The 24,564-nt window shown below is 47.6% G+C and overlaps 1 protein-coding gene across 1 annotated transcript; it reads left to right on the top strand.

Annotated features, from left to right (window-relative positions):
• The first annotated feature begins 2,160 nt into the window (after positions 1-2,160).
• On the top strand, positions 2,161-21,472 carry KCNK12 (potassium two pore domain channel subfamily K member 12). The gene is made up of 2 exons (XM_037405209.1): positions 2,161-2,512; positions 20,508-21,472. Exons 1-2 carry the CDS (start codon positions 2,161-2,163, stop codon positions 21,401-21,403), a joined length of 1,248 nt encoding a protein of 415 aa, XP_037261106.1. The 3' UTR covers positions 21,404-21,472.
• Positions 21,473-24,564: the final 3,092 nt, after the last annotated feature.

The following is a 24,564-nucleotide window of genomic DNA, read 5'->3' as shown; positions in this document are numbered from 1 at the left end:
ATGGGAGACTGCCCTCTCGTTTCAATGGGCTTTTGATTAGGTCTGATATACTTTCTCTTTTTTTTTTTGCCCCCTGCTTCTTTTGTTCAAGATCTGCTATTACTTCCTACAGCTATTGGGTTTGTGATTTATTGGTTTAATTATTTTATTTTTATTTCCTTTTAGTATTTATAACGGGACACAACTGACATTTTGAAATAGGAGCTGCTTTTTCTCTTAAGGGTTGCATGTGGTACGGGTCGCCTTGAGCACACCGAGAGATTGGAAATCTCCTTTGACACTTCTGGATGCTTTCCTTCCACCTCTACTAAACAAAAAGCTTTGGCACAAAAGCAACAACAGCAAAAAGCAATGTTTAAACATGTTAGCGGCTATCAAAACATGACGTTCCAGTACTTCGTAAACTAAGTTGTTGCATTTTAGCTGCGGTCTTTTCCTAGGAAGCACAGGTGTAAACCCAAGGTATTTTCTTCACCTGGGGAGTATGAGCAGTGTGTTAGGAAGGGAGGCAATTCTCCCGTTAGGGCTGTGGCCAGAAGATAACTGCCAGTAACATGGTATCTCAGGGTAGAGCAAAATATCTCAGATCCAAAATAAGAAATAAATGTGTGAAGAACAGCTACGGAGAAGTCCTAGTGACGGTAAATATCCATCTTGCTAGAAGGCACCAAGTATCTACCTAGAGGCAGAAAGGATTCTCCTGTATTAAAAATATGAAACCTAGGTTAAAACCAACATAAACCAGGGAACAAACTCCTGTCCAGGCAGGACTGACACTGGCAGCTGCAAATTGCGGGGAGAATTTGCTCTTCAAAGCCCAGACCTTTCCTACATGTTATCATCCCCTGCACACACATTTTCAGGACTGGCATCACTCCCATCCTCTTTGCAATACTTTATCAGTGTGAATTCTCTTTTAAAAAAAAATAATACAAATGTTATTATTTACTACAAGTCTCTCAGGAAAGGACTGCAGTTCTTACTGCAGCCTAATGGATAAGAACGGCTGTAGTGTTTGTTCCAAGCCAAACAGCGAAGAAAGAATCCACCGGCTTAGGGGGAAAAAAATCACCTTTCAGATGCTAGCTATGATTGAATGGGCGTTTGGCACCGAAACCAAAATGTGTCATTTTCTTGGGTCCAACTTTGTGCAGCCCAGAAACTGGAGTCAGAGCAGAAACAACAATCGGTACACCTAGAAATGGCTGCAATTAATTAATTAGCCCTCCACCGACCACCGCTAGCTCCCTCAAAACCACCTCACTTGGCACCGGGCATAGAGAAAAGGTTTTAAAGCTAAAAACCTCCGCAACAGCAAGGCAACGGCAAGGGGGGCGGCAGCCGTCCGGGGCCGCAGTGGGCAGCAGAGACCAGGGGAGCAGCGGGCAGGGCAAGGCAGGGGAGGGCAGCGGGCAGGGGAGCGAAGCGGGCAGGGCAGGGTAAGGCAGGGGAGGCCAGAGCAGGGAGCAGGGCAAGGCAGGGGAGGGCAGTGGGCAGGGCAGGGCAAGCCAAGGCAGGGGAGAGCAGCGGGCAGGGGAGAGCAGGGCAGGGCAAGGCAAGGCAAGGCAGGGGAGAGCAGCGGGCAGGGGAGGGCAGCGGGCAGGGGAGAGCAGGGCAGGGCAGGGCCGCCCCGCTCCGCCCCGTCCCTCCCCCGTCCCGGGCTGCGGGCGGCCCCCCGGGGGCGCGGCACCGGCGGCGGCTCCCCGGCCCGGGCGGGCGGCGGCGGCAGCGGGGCCGGGGGGGCCTTTCGCGCCGGGGCCGCGGCTGCCGGGGGCCGCGCCGCACGCTCCCGCCCTCCGCCCGCCGTCGGCCGGGCGCCGAGCGGAGCCTCCGCCTCCGCCTCCCCGCGGCGGTCTCCCCCGCGGCGGGGCCGCCGCCGCCGCCCCGCATGGCCAGAGCCAGCCGGCCGGGGCGGGCCGCGCCGCAGCAGCCCCCCGGCCCCGCGGGCGAGGGGCGTCGGGCTGAGGGCGGGCGGGCGAGAGCGGCGGCCCCGGGGCGCCTCCGCCAGCCGGCCGGGCAGCCCCGCCGGGGGATGACTCAGAGCCGCGGCCCCTGCAGCGAAGCCGCCGCCGCGCCGGGCTCCGCGCCGCGCCGCCCCATGCCCGCGCCCCCCGCCGGGGGCCGCCCGCCGCCCGCCGCGCCCGCCGCGCCGCGCACCGGATGATGCCCCCGCGGGGGGCGGCGGGCTCCTGCCGCCGGCGGCGCCTGGCGCCCCTCAACGAGGACAACGGGCGGTTCCTGCTGCTGGCCGCCCTCATCGCGGCGTACCTGAGCGCCGGCGCCACCGTCTTCTCGGCCCTCGAGAGCCCGTCGGAGGCGGCGGCGCAGCTCCGCTGGAACCGGACCCTGCACAACTTCAGCCGCATCTTCAACATCAGCCTGCCGGAGCTGCGCGTCTTCCTGCGGAGCTACGAGGCGGCCATGGCCGCGGGCATCCGCGTCGACGCCCTGCGGCCGCGCTGGGATTTCCCCGGCGCCTTCTACTTCGTGGGCACCGTCGTCTCCACCATAGGTGAGCGGGGCCGCCGGGGGGTGCCGCGGCCGCGGCCCCGCGCCGGTCGTTATAGCGACCAAAGTTTGGGGAGAGGCGCTGCCGCGTTGCCGTGGCAACCGGGGGCCTGGCAGTCGCGGAGAGGGGGGGCCGGGTCCCTGTCCCCGCTCACCCCGCACCCCGCGGGGGTCGCGGTCCCCCGCCGCCCCGCTGCACGGAGCCCGCCGGGGCCGTGGGACCGCTGGCTGGCGCGGTAGCCGCTGTCCCGGCCCGGCGGCGGCGGGAGCCCCGTGTCCCCCGCCCAGCAAACTTTTGCTGCCGGCTGGGTGGCGGCACGGGTGGGCTTCGGCCGGCCCGAAGGAGCGAACGGACTGGGTCGTGGGCGCCCCCCGCGCTGCCCTCCCTGCCCTCCCTGCCCGCGCTGCCCGCCCGCGCTGCCCTCCCTCCCTGCCCGCAGCGGGTGCGCCACACGGTCAGCGGCTCCTTAGCAGAGAGGCGGCCCCGGGGGCTGGTAGCCAGCGGGCTACTGGAGATGCTGAAGCGGTAGCCAGGCTTTCGCCGTTGCCTGATCGCTGAACTTGATGCTGGTTTTCATTGCTGACATAGTTAAGATGTATATGTAAATAAAGACATAATCTACACGCAGCCGCATGTCTTCTAGCTGTACCATAATGTACGCTCTCAGTACATCGTTGGTGACAGCTGGCTGCAGGTACCCGTATCAGATAGGTGTTTAGGAAGAACCTCGCTTTATGAGGAAATGGTGAGTTTTGGGGGGAGGAATTTTTTTTTACTCTAAAATTGCCAGGTTTTTACTCTAAAAGCACCGTTAAAAACTGCCGTGTGAGAGATTTACTTGGAAGTAAAGCTGCGGCTGTCTGCTGCTCTCAGGGTATTGCTTGAGAAATCCCATCCCTGCGAACACAAGGTCTTAACGATTTTCTCTCTCTGCCAGGGGCTTCTGAGCATAAATGCCATGCCTTCCTTTTATTAGAGAGGAAGAAATTATTGCACTTACATTCATTAGGTTTGGAAAATGTTTTATCAATAGTGACTAATCTGTATAATAGAGTCGTGATGGTGACTACAGCAATGTTGTCGGGTATTGTTACTTTTTGCATTGAATAATTCAGTTAACTTTTCCCTTTCAAGTACAATAAATATTACAGTCATTAAAACACCGTTTTAGTTGTTAGGCCTTCTTCATCACAAAAGCATATATTTTTAAGAGATTATTATGACTGACCTGAATGGATGGAGAAAAAAAAGTCCGTGTATTAACAAATCTACTCTTTCCTTACACCTGCTGTAGAAAACAGAGAATCTTCAGGTGGTGTGTGAAGGCAGATCTGCGCACTCCTGCCCCAGCCCTGGCTTCTCCTCTCTGTCCTTATTGAAATGTAAAATGCTGCCTCTTCATTTGCAAGCATTTGTTTTCGTCTCCACTTTGTTGCCTTACCTGGGCTGAGGGGATGAGCAGCTCAGCAAGGTTTTTGGCTATCTTGACAGGTGTAAATGGCTGGAGCAGGGACTGTGTTTCTCATATTCCTGTAGCACAGCCCAGGGCACCGCTCTTCCTTTATAGTCAACAATGTCAAGATCTCTCCCACAAGAGATGGAGGCTGAAGCTTGTTTTCCCCCGACTACAACAAAGGCCAGATTCTGCCAAGTGTTCCCCTGAGCAGTACCTTCTCTTGGCATACTACCTGCTAGTGCTTACTCCTCGATTGCTTACAGTACTTTGCGTGAGTTCAGCGAGCCTGCTGCAGAGCAAGGTTTGGCTCTGAGTGAGGAGATGCAGCAGCAGGAGTCGTGCCTTGGGGCTCAGCGAAGGCCATGGCAGAGCCGCTGTGCTGAGGGCACATGCCAGCAGGAGTAGTTTCTCCTGGAGTACCGGCATCCCAAGGCTCCTGCACCCCATCCTGGCATAGCTCTTAGTAGCTACATGTGCAGCTCTGGCAGATGAAGAACTGCTGCCCCCACCTCAGCGCTTCTCCTCACTTGCCTCTTCAAGCTGCTGCAGCTTGCAGAGAGGCAAAGCCCACGGTGAGCTCAGCCTAGCTGCTTCTCCACAGGCAAGGTTTCTTCTGCCGCACAGTTGTATTCAGTTATTACTGGCGGCTGTGCTTGCCCGGCAAAAGCAAAAAACCCCAGCAAATTAACTATTTGTCCCGCTAAAACCCAAAAGCCGTACTCTTAATGAAACATGGACAAAGCTGTCTTGCTCACAGTCCCAGCATGGGTGAAACCAAATGGTAGGCATCAGAATGTCACCTGGGGCAGCGGTTCCAGAGCCATTCTTTCGTGGTCCCTTTGTTCCCTCCCAGCTAGCTCACTGATGTACCTGCCTACCTGGGCTACCTTTGATGCCGCCGTCTGCTCACGTACCATATTAGCCTGGTTCAGAGCGGTTTCACTTGCCTTCACGTCACACTTAATTCACAAGGAGAATGCTGTCTTTACTCAGCCGCACCAAGAACATCTACAGTCAAAACAGCTTGCCTTCCTCAACAACTTCAGCAGTTACATGTGTCAAAGCAACTTTATTACTCCAGCTAAACACGCTCCTAGTGACGCATCGGAAGGGTTTCTTACTCATTGCTTAACAAACAGCAAGTAGACACCATGTCTGTCAAGGGTAGATCACCCACAGGTTACTCAGCCTCTGATCTGTAGAGGATTCCAACTCACAGAAAACTCGCTGGTCTTTTCGAGTCCTCACTCTGCTCTCCCTGGGTTTAATAAAGCTACTAAATCATTCATATGTATATATATGAATGTACCTATATAGATATGAAATACTGTCACCTGGGGACAGTGCTGCAAGTTTTCCTGGGTTTGTGTAAGCCGAACAGGGGGAGGGGGCTCCAGTTCTCCATCCCTCCGTGAACACAAGGGTTAGGTACTGTCAGGCTTGGAGCAAGCTGCACCATCCACCCTCCTTGAGCAGGGCCTTTGCAGAGCCGAGCAGCTCCCCTTTGTTAGGTGCTTTGTCTCCTCTACTTCCCTGGCTGCAGTTCTGCATCTTCCCTAGTCACACAGGGAGGCAAACAAACCCTCTGGGTGGGAAACACCTTAGTGGGGTCTTTAAGAAACGAGGGAGAGTTAAAATGAAATGTTAAGCCTGATCTTAAAGCATCTTCCTGAACAGCCCACAAAGTGGTGGCTTGCAGTCCATAAAGCACTCTTGATAGCACTCTGGGCATTCAGTTTTTTATTTTTGCATTGTTTGGTTGAACACATTTGCATTTGTGGTTGAATAATGAAACACTGAGTCTATTTTTCACTAGACATCTCAATTTTCAGAGCTATTTAAGAAAACTCTTCAGTCCAATTTCTGCCTTCCTGCTGTCAGTCTATACCATTTATTCAGTCATGATTTTGCACTCCAAAAGGTATTTTTTTATAGGCAATTATTATTATTAATTTGTTCTCATTCTTTAAGGAGCAGCTCGGTGAAATGTGTTCTTGATTCATGGGTCTGACTGGCAGTACCTTCATTTTCACTTGAGTTTTTTCCTTCCTTCCCCGAATGCAAATCACAGATAGTTCCCAGCACAAGCAAAGCAGCACTCTGACCAGTTTTCTCCGTGGTAAAATGCTGCGGAGTGCAGCAGCATCCATCCTAGCTTCCCCCGTGCTCTGGTGGCACCAATTCATTCTGCCTAGTGCATAAGGCAGCTCTGGGATGCCCGAAGCTCTGGAGTTCTGGTTCAACCCACGAGTCTAGACTCTGTACCCAGATTTTTCTCTCTCAAATGTTAGAATAAACATGAGATGCCTATCTAGTAAAACATATCAAGGCATTGACTTAGTAAATTTGGATTTTAAGCTTTGTATGTGTAAGGATGTTTTCAAAAATCAAGTGATACAATTGCTTTATAGAAATCCATACTGGGCATTAAAAATTGAGGTCAAAATAAGTACTCCAACATGTAAAAGTGATTTTTCAACATAATATTTTTAAAAAGCACCCTTACTGTGGGTGGATTTTTTGGGGATGGAATGTGTCTGGGTTATAGGTGCTTGAGAAGGACCCCAGGGAAGAAAAGACGCAAAGTTCTGTCCCTGCCCGGCTGTGCAAGGGTTACGGGTGTTCAGAGCACAGGACCGTTCATCCTTCCCTTATCCCTGAGGTATCCTGTGAAATGGCTCAGTATTCACGAAGGGATGGGGCATGCTCTGCTCCTGTCTCACAGAGCTAAGGCACAGCTCTGTGGTGAGATGAGAAGCAGAGCTCTGAAACCACATGAAAAAAGGCCACATAATGGGAGACATATCATTTGGTATTTTTTTATTTCCAGCTAACTAGCTCCCAGCAGCTGCCTTGCTTTCCTTGCTCAGGGTGGCAGCTGGATTCGACCCTCTTCCCTGGGTCCTCTGTAGGGACCTGGCACACCCAGCACATCATTTCTGCTTGTGCTCCACAGCCTAGGCACCACCGCCACGCACTTGTAAAATATCCTCTGGCTCTGGGTCATAGTCTTTTGAGAAAATCTGAAGGTCCAGACGTGCTGAAGGCGATAATGCGATAGCAACGATGTGCAGAAGACAGTGGGGCAGCTCAGCACGTGCGCGGTCAGGTGTTGGACTGCAGTGCTGTGAGCCTGCCTGAGAGCAGCCACTTCACACGGTAATTTGGCAAGAAATTCCACAAATAACCGAGATGGTCTGAAGGCTTTAAGGGGAAAATATATTTGCCCTGTCTTCTTCACTGTTGTATTTCAGGATATGAATCTGAGCTGCGGCTGGGGAAGGTTCTGGCTCTGCTCTCCATGAGTGCACTTTCAGTGTCTGTACGGCCAAGACAAACCAAAAAGTGACAAACCAGCGTGTGCACCTCAGCGGCAGCAGCGTTACGCTCCATCAGGGCTCTGCAGTTCTCTGAGGCTTGTACAGGCAGCTTTTGCAGATTCGCATTAGGGGGCAGTTGCCTCCAGAGCTGACCTTTTTGAAGTTAAAAAATAACGAAACAAAAAACAAGCGAGGAAGCAGTTGGAAGAGCAAGCAGTATTATTAGGCTGCAGTGTCAGGTTATTTGTCTTTGCCATCCCAGATGCGGTCTGCAGCCAGCAGGAGTTTCAGCTTAGTCTGCTGCAGCCGGATCCGATTCCTTCGGTGTGTGTTATGTTTTGATCAATGTGCCGGTGGGTTGGTGAAAGTTATTTTCTCACTTGGGTATTCTTGATAAAGAACAGCAAGAGGCTCAGAGGCCAGCAGGTCAACTGTCAGCATTTTTCTGTGGAGAGAAGTGATCCTACAGTGATTTTCCCTCAGGTGAAGACCTGGCACCATGCAATGTTTTCTGCTTGCTGCAGCTGCATGGGAGTACTGACTTCTTCAGGTGCCACTGACAGGAATTTCCTAAATGTGTGGCCATAGGTTGGGTGCTCCAAGCAGAAAAGTAATCTTAGTCATAGCTTGCCTTCCTGTAGGTGACAGCAACAAGGATGACTTCGGGGTGTCCCTGCTGAAGGGCCACAATGAAATAATTTTGGTCTGAAATTTGTTGGGTTTTATTCTAGAAAGTGGGAGGGAGGAACCCCAGTACTTTAAATAAATCCCTTTTTAAAAGAAAAACAGTTTCCTGAAAATACTATTATAATCAGTCTCGGTACTGCTTAAGGTTTGCTTGCCCCTGTAGGGTTATGCCAGACCTGGAAGATGGAGCTATTGCTGTGCTTCGGTCATCTAAACGGAGTGATTTCTACGGAGCACACCAGCTCAGATTACTTAATCTGAAGAGTTTCAGAGGTTTCTTAAGTATTAGACCCTAGCTATGAAACCAAGTGTTTCAAAACAGTACCGTCAGTACAATGGAGACCGTTGTTTTACAGCTGGAGAGGTTAGTTCAAGGACAACCAAACTGCACTTCTTTTTGCTGTGGCTGTGGAGTTTGGGGTGCTCAGCTGGAGCACTGAAACCTGGGGTCTCCAAACTGGGTGTCGAGCACCACAGCATCTCGGAGCAGTCACCCAAAAACAAAGCCCATCTGTCACATCAGGGAATAAAGAATTTGCTCAGCATCACATGAGTTACGGTCCAGCATCTCAGAAGTCAGGGGCGTTTTATATTGACTTACTGTGTGCTGGCTGCTTAAAACAGACAAACTGGAGTTTGTAATCAAGGGTTCTCTATTTTTGCAGCCTTCAGGGTCCCTCTAGCTTGGGTAATTGAAGGAGCAATGTCTACTTAGTGGGCACGTACCCCCTGCTTAGCACCACATTCAATTTGGTCTTCAGTGATAGTCCTGCTGGGCAGCAAATACCCCTGTTTCGGTTCCCTATGCATTTATAAGAGCTTGGAGATGCGGTTGCAAACCAAACATTGTTAGGCCAAAATAGCACTTTGACAGCTTTCCATCAGCAGAGGCGACGTGTGTGGCTCCAGCCAGTCGGTCTGCATTACTAAGCGACCTCCCTGTAAACCAGTTACCGGGACCGTAATCGCTGGGCTGCCCTGTTTGCTGTAGGCTCATAAATCCAAATCCTGCCTGAAACCTTACGGGCTGTGTTCCCATGGAGCCTGGCCAGTCCCTTGCCGCTGCCCTCCCCCTTGGCTCTGCTGGGGATATTCCCCCTTTCCTTCTCTCGCAGCTTGCCTGGCGCTCCCTGCTCGCCCGCCTTGCCCGGGCACTCCTCCTTTCTCCAGCTCCTGCCACCTCCCTCCCAATTAGCACGCCCTCCCCTACCGATGATTTATTGGCTTGATTAAGTTCTGAGTATCTGTTTGATTTCTTCGCAGTCTTTCAAGTTAATAGCTCCCAAAGAAGTCAGAAGTCAAGCTTTACAGTTTCATTCTGTTCCTCGTCACACCTGTCCCTCCTCCCTAGCGTTAATTGACCCTCATTTCTTGTTCCAGTCTATTTCTTCCTTCTCCGATTGTCTTCACTTTGACACGGGTGATACACACTTCATCATTTTTTCTCACTTTTACACACTTTATCTTTGCAAGCACACTATTTGCTATTATGCGAGCTTTAATTGCCTTTCATCGTGGAGAGAAGAGGAAAACAAGCATGGGATAGAGCTGTTGGCGATTAACTTTGTGTAGCAGTATCTACTCCTGGCGTTGCGCTGGAAAATACAATGTCATCTCTTTAGCATTACCTTATCGTTGCAGCTGTTAAAGTCAAGGAGGATTTTACCTCTTTGCATAGTGAATTCAGGGTTAGAGCAATAGCAAACCATCTTGAAACATTTTGTCTGCAATTTTTAGCACAAGGATGGCTTGGTATTATTGGAAACTTAGCAGGTACCCATGATCGGGATAAGCCTTGCCTACCTGTGCCAAAAGAGACAGTTTTCACTGTGTGCCAGCACCAAGCGCGTACCTGGGTGCACGACCGGTGGGTGAGGACAGAGGTAAGTGTTCGTGCTGGTGAACGTTTGAAATGTAAAAGTCCTCCTGAGCGCAGTAAACCTTTGAAGTGATAATAAAACCTTTTGTGAATAGAAACACTGAAGTAACAAACAGAATTATAATCTAAGGGGCAATTGCCTAGCAATCCAGACAAATCAAATATGTTTAATTTTATATCTCCTCAATAGCCTGCTTCTGCTGAAGTCAATAGTAGACCAGTCTACAGAGCTTTAGGAAATCCTACCTTACTCATTTTATTGGCACGCTAGGCGGATAAAACAAATGTAGGGCTGATGTTGGCAGCACTTGTCGTTCCTGTTAAGTAATACATCTTCCTGAGCTCGGTGGGTCTGCCCATGGCAATGGGTGCTACACCTAGCTGTAGACTTGGGAAGATTTTGATGCAACCTCTCTTGAATTAAGTGAGAACTAGAATGAAAATTAAATCTAATTGCGTTAGATGAGGCAAAGCGTTAGCAGCCTTTCCAAGTAATTAAAGCTTTGGAGTGGAATAAGATAAGAAATTGAACAGTTTGATGTTAACATGTGGGATTACTTATATGGGTGAGGCATTGCTATTGCTCGTGTTTGAAAATCCATAGTAAGTGCTTCTGACTCAGTGATGAAAAAAGCAGTAATACCTTGATGACAACTGTATCCCCACAGTGATTCCTCAATTAATTTTAACCTTTCTGAGCTTGTGCCACTGCAGCTTCTTCCCCTTCAGAAATGATGGGCCAAATGTTCACATTCATTCTCAAGTCTTACGCAGAAAGATTTAATCACGGCAGAAACAGCAACTAGGGGGAATTTGCCCACGTAAGAACTGGGGGAGAAACTAAGTCAGTACATTTCGATTGAAAAGAAAAGCAGATTAAATCCTTTTGGTTATTCATTATTGAATATTCTGACATCTTTTTGCTTGGACTGAGTATTGTGCAAGCAATACATTTATCTCTTGAGGATAAACAAAAAATACAGCCTCTTTCGTGCTCGGTGTGTACAGAGTCAAGTCTGCTTTTAAGCCCTTTGGGGGTGGAAATGACTGTGGTGTAAAGATCTTTGTAAATCCAAATTGTTATTTTAATGAGAGGGGCAGAAAGGAGCTGTTTGATAAAATCATTTGCCCGTTTACAAAAACTGCTACTGGAAAAGCTGTGAGGACAAGGCAAATCTTAAGCTCACAACTGTCTTGATAACGTGGCAAAGTTGTTCGGTATCATTAAATTTAAAAGTAGTCAAGGGAGATACATACTAACTAAGGAAGGAAGATTAATGCAGAAGTAGAAAATGAGAAGTAACTGGTTATTGGCAGTCCTGTCACCCTGTGTTTCTATTACAGTTACTTAAAATTAGATCTTTGTGCCTTTGTGAATGAATTTTAGAAGAGCTGCCCAGGCAAAAAGATACTTGAGAATTTGCTGCTTTGCTTTCAGCTGGAACTTTTTGAAATAAGGGACTCATGAAGATGTATTTAAGCCATTAAGAAGTCAAGGTAGATTTCTCAGTTATTTTCATTAAATTGTAACTGTAGAAGCTTGTACAGAGATTTGGGAAAAAATGGCCCAAAAGTGGGAAAGATGTTTGTGTGTTCAGGGTCTTCTTATGCTACAGGTCCACCTTTATAGGCTAGCTCTTTGTAATGCCGACGAGCTGAGGCAGCTATCAAGAAATAGATGTTCTCTGAATACCTGCCTACGTACACAGGCACCAGGGCAGAAGAAAAATACGCTGCAAGTCTGTTGTTTAATCCAGTCAAAAGAGAAGCCAGTGATTTAACCATTTGACAGCCTTCCCATCCATAAGGCTTAGAAAGCCCAGGAGTGACATCTTGTTTTAGCAGATTTCTCACGTGGGGAGATACGACATACACTCAAGATCACTTGTGAAATTCAGATAATGTGATTTCTTAGCCTGAAAAGAGGAGTAGTATGGGATATACCGGCACTGGAGTGGCAGTACATGTGCAAGTATTCTTCCGAAGCCCGAAATGTCTCAAGAATATACCAACATGGGGATGCCATTTTTCTTATTTTCTTGCAGTTCAGAAAAAACAATTTTGCACAACTTTGGGTCTGCTCAGGCATCTGGAACGTGACTACAAGTTTCAGTAAGCAGCAAAAGCAGGTATGAATACTAATGTTTGAAACACTCCATTTGAAATGAGAGGGCATAAGTTTTTTTTTCTGTTAGGGTGTTGCTTAGATACACAATTATTCACACTCACACAAAAAAAACACATTTTCGAAAACATAGGAAAATAAGAGCGGAAGCAGCTTTAAAGGATGAAAAAGTAAGACTGCAGCAGAAATCAGCTTTGGAAACCTTGTTCACCTTGAATCATATTATCAGCTACATGAAGACTGTGGGCAGGTCAGAGGAGGTGGCAGTGTGTGGGTCCAGATATTGGACACGGCTCCAGAGAGGGAAGGAATTGGCCACACTTGGGTCAATGAGCTGAACCTTCACGTACATCTGTGGTTACTGAGATGGGATTTGTGTATTTCGTGGTTATCATGCTTTTGGTTTTGCAGATTTTTTTTAAATAGTTACTCTACATTCAGGGATGTTTCCTCTGTCTGATACTGTCTCAGGGACCGCTGTGTTTTAGCTGAGGTTCGGCAGTGCTTAGGTAAGCCAGGGCTGGTGCTTCTGCACACAACAGGAACGTGAGCAGGGCTTTGCTATGGCCCCAACAACTGTCAGTGCCAGGTTTTGAAGACACTTACCCTCTAGTGCAAGGCAGAGGTTTTCTGCCATCATATAACTGACTCAAGCAACGAAGGAGCGTGCAGGCTATATTTTACCATTATTAACACCTCCATCATTTCAGAAAAGACTATAGCACAGTGTTTGTCCCCAGCTGTTAGGAAAAGGAAAGAAAACAAACCAGAGGTAGGACCCTGCGATGGTCAGGTGCGGAGGCAGCCACCAGAGCAGCTCTGGGCTAGCAGAGGTCAATTCGCAAGGAGGCAGGCTGCAACCAAAAGAAGGAGCATCCAGCTGTCATCCCCTTTTTCTGGAAGTCTTCCTTTGTGAGGTGCTTTTGCACTAACTTAGCCAACACTAACCCATATCCTTTCAGTTTTAACGAGCCATTAGAGCACCCCAGCCGTGCCAAGGGGCAGGGCGACTGACCAAACAAGAGGGAGTTCAGTATCATCTTGCTGAAGGTTTGCCCAAGAAAGGGAGCATCAAAGGAAGGAAATAGTTTCAGTGTTGATTTTTAGGACTGTAAACCAGAGTCTGGCCCCAAGAGTTTAGCAGAGAAGATTATTATTTTTTTTATATACTATATATTATATATATATATAATATTATTTACAAAAGCCATATAACCTGAAGCATTGGAAGAAAGTTTGTTTATGGAAGTATGTTGACAGAGAAGGAAGATGGTCAGGCCACAGGACGCCTCAATCCCTTTACAGTTGAGAGTCAGCAAGAGTAACGCCACCTCGTAGGTCCTGACTTTCTTCTTCTCTGTGCAGTTTGAATTCATACTCCTCGGATTTTCTTCCTTCTCGGAGCTTCATTCCCCATTGTCTCCTTTTAGGAGCCGGCCCCTGTCCCTCATTAGAAAATCTGCTCTGCTGCAGTAGAATTAACCAGAAAAACCCAACATAAGCTTGGCAAAGGTTTGGAGCCTCAAGCCCGTGACCCTCCCCATGTATTCCCTCTTCAGGGGGGCTGCTTAGCAAGACCTCCGGCCGGAGCTGCTGCTCAGCTGGCAGCGCTGGTGGCTTGGCACAAGCCTGTCCCCATTTGCTTGTACAAGTTGCATAGAGGAGCAGCCAGCCCCAGCCAGGGAACCGTAAAACTGATTTAGAGACACTTCTGCGTCTCCCTTGGCTTGGTTCTGTGCCAGAGCAGCTTGGCCAGACCAGATGATCAGCCTCCTTCTGTATTTATTGGGCTATATTTTTATGGTAATGACACGTAGTGGTGAGCAAGGGTGGACTTGTTTAGTCTTTGGTACACGCTTTCTCCTCACGCTGTACACAGAAAGGGCGGCATGTGGTACAACTGAGAGTAAAAGCTCTCCTACTTGTGGTAAATAACAGGGCAGGAGTACTGCTGCTGCTGGCGAAGCTGAAGGCCCAGCATTTCTCTTTTTAAGGATCATTTATCACTCAAATTTACAAAAGTTAGGCCACTTGAGATGATAAATGTGCCTCCTGAGTACTCACTGAAAACTGAAGATCTTTCCTGGAAAGCTCAGATGGAAGGTGTTAGCATAGGAAAACACACTTGGGAAACCTGCTGGGAGGAGGAGGAGAAGGCAAAGATACGTGAGCAGCCAGATTTTGAGGAGCATATTCCTCTCCCCTTTCCTAGGGGACCTTAGGGGGCACCCCCAACGCCTTAGACCCCATCAAGGTGGTAACATTTGAGGTTTCTGAGAAGAAACCTCACCCTTACTCCTCTTGGGTCTGGCATATCCTTCACCCTAAATATGTTGCTCCAGCTCTGTCAGGCATGATGACATCTCCATAAGGCATGGAGTCCCCTCCTCACCTACCTGCTGACGCAGCTGGGTGTCAGCCACACACGGCAACACCTCCGTGTGCGAGTACCCTACACCTGGAGTCAGGCTTCATGTTCCCATCTGCAGGGGGTTTCACAAGACAGTGGTTTCCTTGCAGCTTCTTAGCCTCCAGCCACCCCCCCATCACCTTTCTAGCAGAGGAGATGCTTCACCACCTTCTCCCCTCCAAATTTCCTCTCCAGAGCACCCAAGTCCCCTCTTCGGTGCCAGGCTCACAGCCACCAGCACCTCTGGTTACCTCCACAGCCCCCTCCATCACATTGCTCCCTGTTGCAGGTGCCTCCTGCCCCTCGTGGCATCCTGCTGCTCCCAAGGGATGCCCATGGGAGCACAGACCACAAGCAGAAATCACAGGTTGCTGGAGGGGCTGGCGAGTCCCAGCATCCCTGGTCTGCCAGAGCTGCCCCACTGCCTCCCAGCCCTGGGGACAAGGTGCTGCTCTCCAGCCCTGGGGACAAGGTGCTGCTCCCCAGCCCAGGGGACAAGGCGCTGCTCTCCAGCCCTGTCTCTCATCCTCACCCAAGTCACTGGTGGCATAATTTTAGGTTCATCTTTGTCATTCCCCTCTACGGAAAAATATTGTTACATCTTGGGCTCTTGTTATACCCTTCACATGCACCTGGTAGCCAACAACCATTTATTATCTTTACCTTTCAGTTATTTAATGTCATGGCTGCCAGTTTAATAACTTTTTTTTTTCCCCCCAAGGAAACGTACGTTATTTTAGGCTGACAATTCTATTAAGTCTTTCAAGAAACAATGTACTTTAAAGAGGAATGAAGATGTGGCCATGGCCTTTTAGGCTGTGGTTTAAATCACAGCCAGCAGAGAAATGCTGAGGGTGATTAATTCTGGATGAGGTGTTTTGTTGTTTGATTCTGGGGATTGATTCTGGATGGTGATTCTGATGCTGAGGTGTTCCCTGATGCTCCACATAGCAGCGCTTAGGATAACCAGTAACCCGATCACAGCTGTGTTTAAACAGGATAAAATTGGTGCTGTGGAAAGCCTTTAATAATCCAAGCAGCTCCTGGGAACTCCTTAATGTTCAATTAATCACCTCCGGGCTCTGTTCTGCCAGCGTGGCTCCTTTGAGTAGCAGTTGTCTCCAACACCTGACTAATATTTCACTGGTGGAGATGTAACAAGGAGCAACAGCAGTGACCTGGATGGTTTTTAAATACATCCATTGCGTTTATTGTGGTGCTCTTTCAGGTCACAGAATAGACTGGTGGGCACCTTTCCCCACAGTCTCTGGTGGACTGGTTGCATGCATGAATGTTTTTGAGTACTGAACAGTCAGAGGAGTTCAGGGGAAAAAAGACCTGGTTTAGTCCACCCTGGTTTACAAAGCGAATTTACAAGACCTCTGACCACCTATTTACTGTAGGCTTTGGGGAGAATAATCCATATTAAAAGAATGTTATTAAAATTACAGTTAGGAAATTAAAGTTGGGAAATGCCAGAAACAGCCAGCTTATTCAACTTGAAGTGGTATATGTATTACCAAGGATGGGTGCATCGAGAGATTAGATTGATTGATTGATTGATGGATTGATTGATTATGGGAGCCTGTCCTTAGCTGCATAGTCACTCAGTATTTTCTCCATGAAATATCTGCTCCAGTACAGGGATTACCAAGGACTGCCAGCTTGTGTGTGATACCTGTGAGAGCACCCCCAAAACCTGCAGTGCTACCTCATGTCTTCAGGTGTAACATGTGTCTGATTTAAAGGGTCTTAATGCACACAGTGCTGGACAGGGGCTACTGTTGAGGAGCTCTGTCTCCAGATAGTAATCTAAATAAGATCAAAAGTGATTGTACAGCATCGTTGATATTAAAGGCTCTGGCAATGGAAAAGCTCTAAATAAATTTACCGTTTCAACCCAAAGTGGGGTGGTATTTTAATAAAGCAGGCTGGCAAAGATGTTAAAGGGAAAGTTAGTTGTTCATTTGTAGTCTGAAATAGCAAAGCCAGGTGGAAGAACACCTTTGTAGTATTCTCACTCCTTGGGCAAAAGCACTGGATGCAGCAGAAGGTTTCCATCTGCGGCAGTTTTGTCGGCTCTGAGCTGTGACCCTGTATCCAAGGCAACTGTTTCTGGATGTTGGGTGGTAAGGAGCTGCAGAATAAATGAGAGGTAGTTGTGAAAATCACAGGTATGACTGGACCAGGGGCAATAATGATGAAATGCTAACAGGTGGAGAAGAGATTGAGGGGAGCACCAGAACACGAACGTGGAATTCAGAATAGGATGTCTTGTTCCTTGGTACGGTATGGTATATGTGTTAGTCAGTAAAGACCAACCAAGACTATTGGAAAGCCATGAAGTAAAGCAAGTGTGGAACAGACACGAAACAGAATTAGTTGCTCTTAGTGCTCTGTAATGCCCATCTCTTGGGACCAGCCCTGTAAGAGCTTAATCTTTGTGCTGCAAGAACTTCATTCCCTCTAGAAGCAGTGTTCTGGTTGTAGAGAGGGGGTTTTGTTTATTTCTGAGAATCCAAATTTTTAAAAGTTAGGTTCAACCATTTTAGTTTCTTTTCGTTCCTTTAAATATACCTGCATTATAGTTATGTAGTGATACAGAGGTGATGCTGCTTTCATGACCGAAGTGCTGTCACGCTCCAGGGTTTGGAATGACAGCCCGCTTGTGCTGAGCTGCTGGGCGAGCCGTGTCCCCTGGCACTACGCCTGCATGGGAAGAGCAGAGAGGCTGGCTGAAAGAGGCAGGGACACACTGTGCCGTGGTAAAAGGCTGGAAGACTTCCTTGTGTTCAGTTTTTGAGGTGACCAAAACTTTCCTCCATCTCTGGGTAAATACATGCTCATTGTTCCTTGATACGGTATGGTATATGTGTTAGTCAATAATAGACCGACCAAGACTATTGGAAAGCCATGACAGTAAAGCAAGTGTGGAACAGACATGAAACAGAATTAGTTGGTCTTGGTTTATCTGTGTTCTGTCTGCCACCCCCTTTAATCTCAAAATATGGTGAGACAAGGTAGTAGCCAAACCCAGCCGGCCGGAGAGAAGAGCTCATATTGATATGATATTCCTTTTTGCATTCTGGCATCACCCATCTCTTTTCCCCGTAAGAAAATGGGTAAAAGAAAAGAAAGCAAGAGCGACAGGCAGCGTATCACAAGTTTGTCCAGTTGCACTACCTCTTAAATCCATCACCAGCTACAGTAAATTAAAAATCCAGGTGATCAGAGTGGCAACCACAAAACCTGTTGTGCAAGTCGGGATGAGGGACTCATTAAGTGCCAGCACTTACCTATGAGAGGCTGCCAAGGGATGAATGTTATTTTAGAAGTTTTATCAACTCATCTGTACTAATTCTGTTTGTAGGGGGAGAAGTATCAGCTGAAATTAATGCTGCCACAGAGCTGGTATCTGAAGCGGTGGCTCAGAGTGGGTCAGAATTAGCATGGCGGGGGTGGAAATACTTGTGTCTGAGCCACACAGAACCAACCCCAAGGTTCCTGTACAATACGTGTCAGGGCCGTGAAAAATGCAAAGCTCTGCTGTGCTGCTTCCCTTTTGTTGTCTCAAAAGCACAGGCAGTTCTGGATGAATTTGTTTCATCCAGGCGTCATGACTTAGCCTTGAGCAAGGGCTGAGCTCAGCGGTGTGGTACAGAACATACCAGGGATAACCCCCTCGTGGTCCGTGTGATGCCGAAGGGACAAACACAGCTCACAAAGGAGGACCCTGGACGACGAGTACCTGACCGCACTTCTGCCCGCCAGCTGTCGACCTGAAGTTACTGTGTTTGCCTGCCGGGCATATTTCTCAGCACTCGCAGTGCTGTGCTGGGTCCTTTCACCTTGCATGGCTACATACTGAATTTTGGTAACGTGATGATGCTTCAGAAAATCCTGCTTTAAAAAAGATGCATCAAAATTATAAAACTTCCCCGCCTCTTGAATGATCATCAGAAAATACTAAAAAGCGTGAGTGCATTTACAGCTTGATCCAGACTGTTACTCTCTCTCTTTTTTTTTTTTTTTTTTTTTTGCAATTAATAAAAGCGTCTAGCCATATGTGTGACAATAAACCCATTTATTTTGAGGGTGACGTTCACATGCTTGCTGTGAAGCACATGTTGAAATGCTTTGCTGACAAGGCATGGGCGAACAGATGCCTTCTCCGTAACTAGCTGGCTGTGCATCCCTAGCTGGCAACGGCGGCAGGCTCCCCGGCTCCTCCTGAGGATGAGGCTCCAGTGGATGGGTATTCATCATCAAACGAGGAGGCTGCTGCCAGCAGCCAGCCCAGCCCAGGGAACAGCTTCACCCCACAGAGGAGGCGCTGGGAAGAGCTGCCCAGTCACCCACGCTAAGCCCGGGACCCCAAGGCAGGTCTCACGAGGTCTGCTCAAAGGTGGCCTTTTAGCACGACAAAATGGAGAGACCGTGGGTCCAGAACAAAATCTCATGACCTCTTTGGCAATTTTTTATTTTCTGATAATGCTGTGCACATTTTTCACTGTCTTTTACAGAGAAGACTATTTCTGCTGTGAAGGTGCTGCTGATGCAGTGTAGTCCAAATTGCTGGCCCACGGCTGTTCCCAAGCGTGCCAGATCAGTTCTGAAAGCAGGACCACCTCTTCCCCTGTGCACCTTCATGTCGTTGAAAAGCTATTTCCAAGTTTACTTGTCACCAGCGTTTACACTCTTTTGTCAACAAATGCAAAATTTTGTATCAATGAAGCACAAAGGGAGCAGAAGTAAATTACCCAGAAAAATACAGCCGTCACAAAAATAAATCAATAGATTTCAAGCCGCTGTCTCAACTCATTTTACACAGGGAATATTTTCCTGTTGGTGCTTAACGGTGCATCATGATAATAAACTGGATTTAATGATTTCATTATGCTCTATGCTAGAAGTAGCTCCTTTAACTTTGCAAACTTCCGTGATGTGGTCTGGTGTTTATATTTACCTCCCTGGATGTGTTACTTGATCAGCATTTTTATGGAACAATAAGGTAAAGAAATTCCAGCGTGTGGATTTTTCACAAGCCATTAATTTAGAGTAGAGGTGGTTATTTATTTATGGGGCACGAGCAGGCACCTCAATCCCATCAGTATGCTTTTTGACTGAACCACTAAGCGTTTTTACAGGGAAGAATAGCAGAACAAAGGCGATATGTACAGAACGGAGTTTCAGCAGAATCTTCCTGAGATAGTATGTGAAATGTACGTGATTCCTTCCGATAAAATAACGTATCAGGAAATAATGTGGCGCAAACTTACTGTATGTATTTGCATGCAAATGTAAGGTCGCTTTTGCTGTTATTTAAGTATCCGTCGGCATTACTGCTTACCTCTAAAATTATATGTGTGTGTAATGTCAAAACACAATTATTGTAAAGAGGAGGTGAATTAATATTGCTGCTGGATCTTTCCAGGGTTTGTATACTCTGCTTTTCCTATTGAACGGCGCAGCAGTGTTTTCCCTGCTGTAGTTAGCAGGTCCCAGTGCTGCAGCCTGCCAGGCGGCCCGCGGTGCGGCTGTCCTGCCGATGGCTCTGCCCTCCTCCTGTGATGATGCCAGGTGGGCTCGGCGCAGCTGGCATTTGGTTAAGGCTTTAAAGTGCTGTTGTTTTCCAAACAATGTGTAATATTGGGGAGGTGAGGGGTTTTTCCCTGTTGTACGACCTGGAAAATTCCATCTTCTCAGCATGAATGGTATATATAATCAGACCTGATAACAGAAGCGTTACGCTGGGTTCCCTTAAGCTTTCCCTCGGGTTGTGTTGGCTCATACGCGTGGAGCCTTCACCTCATCCCACGTCGGAGAGGTTTGGGCTCAGGAATGCTTTCACCTGCATCTACAGAGCAGTGTTACTCTGTTAATTGTTGCCTTTCACCTCCGTGAGGATTTTTTTGCTTGCTCTTGAGTTTTAGTCATCTCGTTGAGCTTTCTGGTGTCATCTTCATTCTTCACAAAACTGGGTTTCGTGTTGGCCTCAGCTGACTTAGAGGTAGCACTCCTTTCATCCAGCGAGGTGGGACCTTTCTTAAGTTACGTATGTCCTGAGCTTATGCATGAAGAACCGTGTCATTAATGTCACCCATTTCTCTCCCTGCCTTAGGTTTTGGAATGACCACACCAGCAACCGTGGCTGGCAAAGTATTCCTCATCGTTTATGGCCTTTTTGGGTGTGCCGGGACGATCCTTTTCTTCAACCTCTTCTTGGAGCGCATTATCTCTCTGCTGGCGTTCATCATGAAGGCGTGCCATGAGAGACAGCTGCGAAGAAGTGGTCTCCTACCTCCCAACTTCCGAAGGGGGCCAGCTGTGTCTGGGGTGGGCAGCCTGGTGGGGTGGAAGCCATCCGTTTACCACGTGCTGCTGATCCTGGGCATTTTTGCTATTACCCTTTCCTGCTGCGCCTCCGCCATGTATACAGCCGTGGAAGGATGGAACTACGTTGACTCCTTGTACTATTGCTTTGTCACCTTCAGCACCATCGGCTTTGGAGATTTGGTAAGCAGTCAAAATGCTGCATACCAAAATCAGGGATTATACAGATTCGGAAACTTCGTATTTATATTAATGGGGGTATGTTGCATATACTCTCTTTTTAATGTCATCTCAATCGTAATCAAGCAAGTTTTGAACTGGGTGTTGAAAAAATTCGAATGCAGATGTTGCCCAAAGTGCCATAAATCAAGTGCCCGCCTCGGACGTCGCAACGCCATCACCCCAGGAGCCCGCCTGCGGCGACATAACATCTCGATGGATGCTGACAGACAGTACGACAGCGACACCGAGGGGAGGAGGCTCTCCGGAGAGATGATCTCCATGCGGGAGCTTACAGCATCCAATAAAGTCTCCCTGGCCATTTTGCAAAAGCAGCTGTCCGAGACGGCCAACGGCTACCCCAGGAATGTTTGTATCAATACGAGACAAAACGGTTTCTCCGCTGGGGTGGGTGCTCTAGCCATCATGAACAACCGCTTGGCAGAAACGAGTGATTCTAGGTAGAGTTTTTGAAATTCCTTTTGTTTCTTTAATAAAAATAAAGTGGTGGTTAGAGTGGAATTGTCACTGTAAGCTACTGGAACGTTTTCAATTCAGAGACAGCCTTGGTATTTATTGGGCATTCAGCATTTATTTTCTGGGGGTTTTATAAGTCTTCTCTCATATGCAGTAACATCTTTACCATAATGTTACAGTTTTCCCCAAAGGAGTTTTTGGAAGAGACTTGGATGTCTTTGATGCAGAGTCTGATGAAGTTATAGGATGGTGTGCATGGTTAGGATGGTGTTAAAACCAACATGTTCTTCTTCAGAACGTAGCCTGAACCCAAACTCTGTGTTAACATGCATAAAACGAGCAAGTTCAGCTCCAGATTCAAACTTGGGGTTGATTAGGTTTGGCTAAACGAGTACCTGACAGCTTGTTGAAGCCTGGATCTGAACTCTGTGCTCTTCAGCAATTCCTCATAGCAGGCCTGTATATAACATACACATAGGTGACCGCAGTTACACCAGCTTTAGGGTGATTGTGCTTCACATGAATAATCCTACTGACTTCAGTGGTAGAGGATCGAAAGGGCTGACTGAATTCCCCTGCCTACAAATGATGCTTTTTAGCCAGTCTTGTCTGAAACGCTGCCCGCTGCCTAACTCTTAAAAGTCCGGGGATTACCAAGAACCGTGTGAAAACATGCAAAACTATTCCTATCTACTGAGTAAGTGAAGAGAGGCAGTTGTCAACTTTGGTACTGACTTCATTTAATGCAAGAGAAGCCAGTGAGCACCTCTGGTGTCAGGTGTTTGCATCACCACTGAAATGCTGATTTCGTTACTTCTAGATGAAAATAAGTAGCTGAAATGAATGTAGCCTCTGTGTTGTCCTAAAATTGCATCTTTTCCTTCTGCAGATTTGTTGCAGAGATTCACACAAATGATTTCCTCGCAGTTCTTTGGGGGTCCCAAGCCGGTACTTGTTTCCCACAAATCTGATCGTGTAGGTTATAAAGAGGAGCATTGCTTTGGAGCTCCCCCCAAACCTGGCTTCCCCCAAAACACTGGTACTAAGTCGTAAATTGGCCTTCGGCTGTTGCTGCTGCCTTAGGTCATATTTAATCTGTGCTAGCCCAAAAGAACCAGAAGCAAACCTGGTCCAAGCGTCTAGTTTAGCATGATAAATGGGTGCAGGGGAATTGCTGCAACTCTCTTTTCAGAAATATATGCCCAGCTCTGGATGGTTTCTCTAAATTCTCTATACTGTGCCATTCCTTTCATGATGTGAAGGTAAATAAAAAGGCTTCTGATGTTCCCAGCAAGAAATAAAACTTCAGCATAAAGTCTGAGAAGCCACAATGGCCTGCTCTTGAAAACTGCTTGGGAAATTAAGGGCAAGACCATGAGTACTAGGGTTGATGGCTGAATAAATTGAAAAAGCTGATGAAAACAAACTTGGAATATTAGAAATGTTTGAAAGTATTTACATGAAGTTTCATATAGCTGTTTTATTCTGTTGTTTACTTTACTTTGTTTTGCATGGTTTTGGGGCATCCATAATTTTTGCTTTCCTTTAGAGTTGTAGTTGTGCAAAACATTTTGGAATTTAACCTTGGAAAACAAACTTTTGATTGGCACACTTGAGCCTGCCAGCCGAAGTACGGCAGCGATGGTATCTTTTGCCTGAAGGAGAAGGAATAAGGGCAGCAAATAAACCATCACACACGGATCTGTATCATGCTATACACGTAGTCACAGCTTTTATCGTGATGCATTTAGCCAAAACATGCAATGATGTTTATGTTGTTTCTAGGTGATACAGACTCATACTTAAGAGTAGGTGGTATGGCAGAGACCGTGTTCAGGAGACGTTCATCTGGCAGGAGCTTCCTTGGTGGCAGAGACTCCCTAAGGTCTGTGTGTCTGCTACCTGCTCCATCTCAGCTGCCACCTTGGAGCAGCCCTCTAAAGAAGCAGGCGGAGGGCACGGTGTTTGGGGATGCTATTCTGAAGTCCACTGAAGGACAGATTGAAGCAGGATGTGTAGGGGCAGGTGGTGGTCCGGGAAAGATTCAAAGGTTGCCTGCAAAGACCCAGTTTGGGAAAGCACCTTCCAGAGACGCAGGGGGCACCTTCAGAAACAGCCAAGGCAAGGAACCGAAAGAATGAAAATTTGTTCTTTTCCCTTGGGATAACTCCCGAGGGTAATTCTAACTGCGATGATTTATGTGTTTCCTTGAAGGTGAGTGGGGCACTGCTCTCTTTTTGCAGCTAGACCTCTCTTAGGGTTGTGTCTCAGTACATTGGCCATCCCTATGACTAGGGTTTTGCCAAGAATTTTTTTCAAAAAATTGCCATGAATATTACTCATTGGAATGGACCCCGCTGTGTGAAGTGCTGCATAAATCAAGGCAGACGGGCTCTGTCCCGAAGGACTTTGGAGTCTGAATAGATGGGAGCCCAAGCCACGGCAGAATTACTTAGGTTTATTACTTTACTCATAAAAATGTGTTCAAATGCATTAACGTCCTGTGAGCTCAAGAACTATATTTTTATGGTAACAAATTTGGAAGTTAAGGGATATTTTTTTTTCAGTAAGTTAAGGGATAAATATTATATCTATGATTATAATCATAGGTATTAAATATTACACCTATAATTATATATACATGTTTGCAAATCATTTTCAAACGACCTGTTCCTGCCTGGGAAACACAGTGAAGTCATAGGAAATGGTACATACCTCCTCTGCTCTTTCTGTACTTAGCTTCTGAGTCCAGTCACAGGCAGACACGCCGTCTGTTGTAATAACAGCTTAAAAATTTCCGAGCCTTTTTGGTGGTGCTGGTCACAGTGGTGCCAGTGCCAGGACCTGTTGACTCCGGAGGGAGCTGGGTTAGCTCCTAGAGCTGGGTTCCCTAAAGGGATTTGGGTATCTGATGGCTTCTCTGTGCAATTAGGTCTAATGTTTCTTTACTCCCAAGATCCTTGAGAGACTCCGTTCTGCTGCTCCTTGGCCTCAGAGGCATATAAAGTGCATGCCCAGTTGTCTGCCAGTGCCCCTCTTTCTCGCAGCACACATGTCCACAGAAGCTGACACAGCTCGACCACGGGGACACCCTCGGCTTGTACCAGCCCCCTAAAAATCCCCAGACCCCTCTGGCTCAGTAAGGCCCG

The sequence above is a fragment of the Falco rusticolus genome, chromosome 12 (genome assembly GCF_015220075.1).
Source record: "Falco rusticolus isolate bFalRus1 chromosome 12, bFalRus1.pri, whole genome shotgun sequence".
NCBI lineage: Eukaryota > Metazoa > Chordata > Aves > Falconiformes > Falconidae > Falco > Falco rusticolus.
Note: the sequence above shows the minus strand (reverse complement) of the source record. Positions and strands in the feature narration are given on the sequence as shown.

Excerpts from the sequence above, each read along its gene's own strand:
- KCNK12 (XM_037405209.1), top strand. The coding sequence starts at position 2,161 with ATGATGCCCCCGCGGGGGGCGGCGGGCTCCTGCCGCCGGCGGCGCCTG. Across the intron at positions 2,513-20,507 it reads CACCGTCGTCTCCACCATAG|GTTTTGGAATGACCACACCA; the intron begins GTGAGCGGGGCC and ends TCCCTGCCTTAG.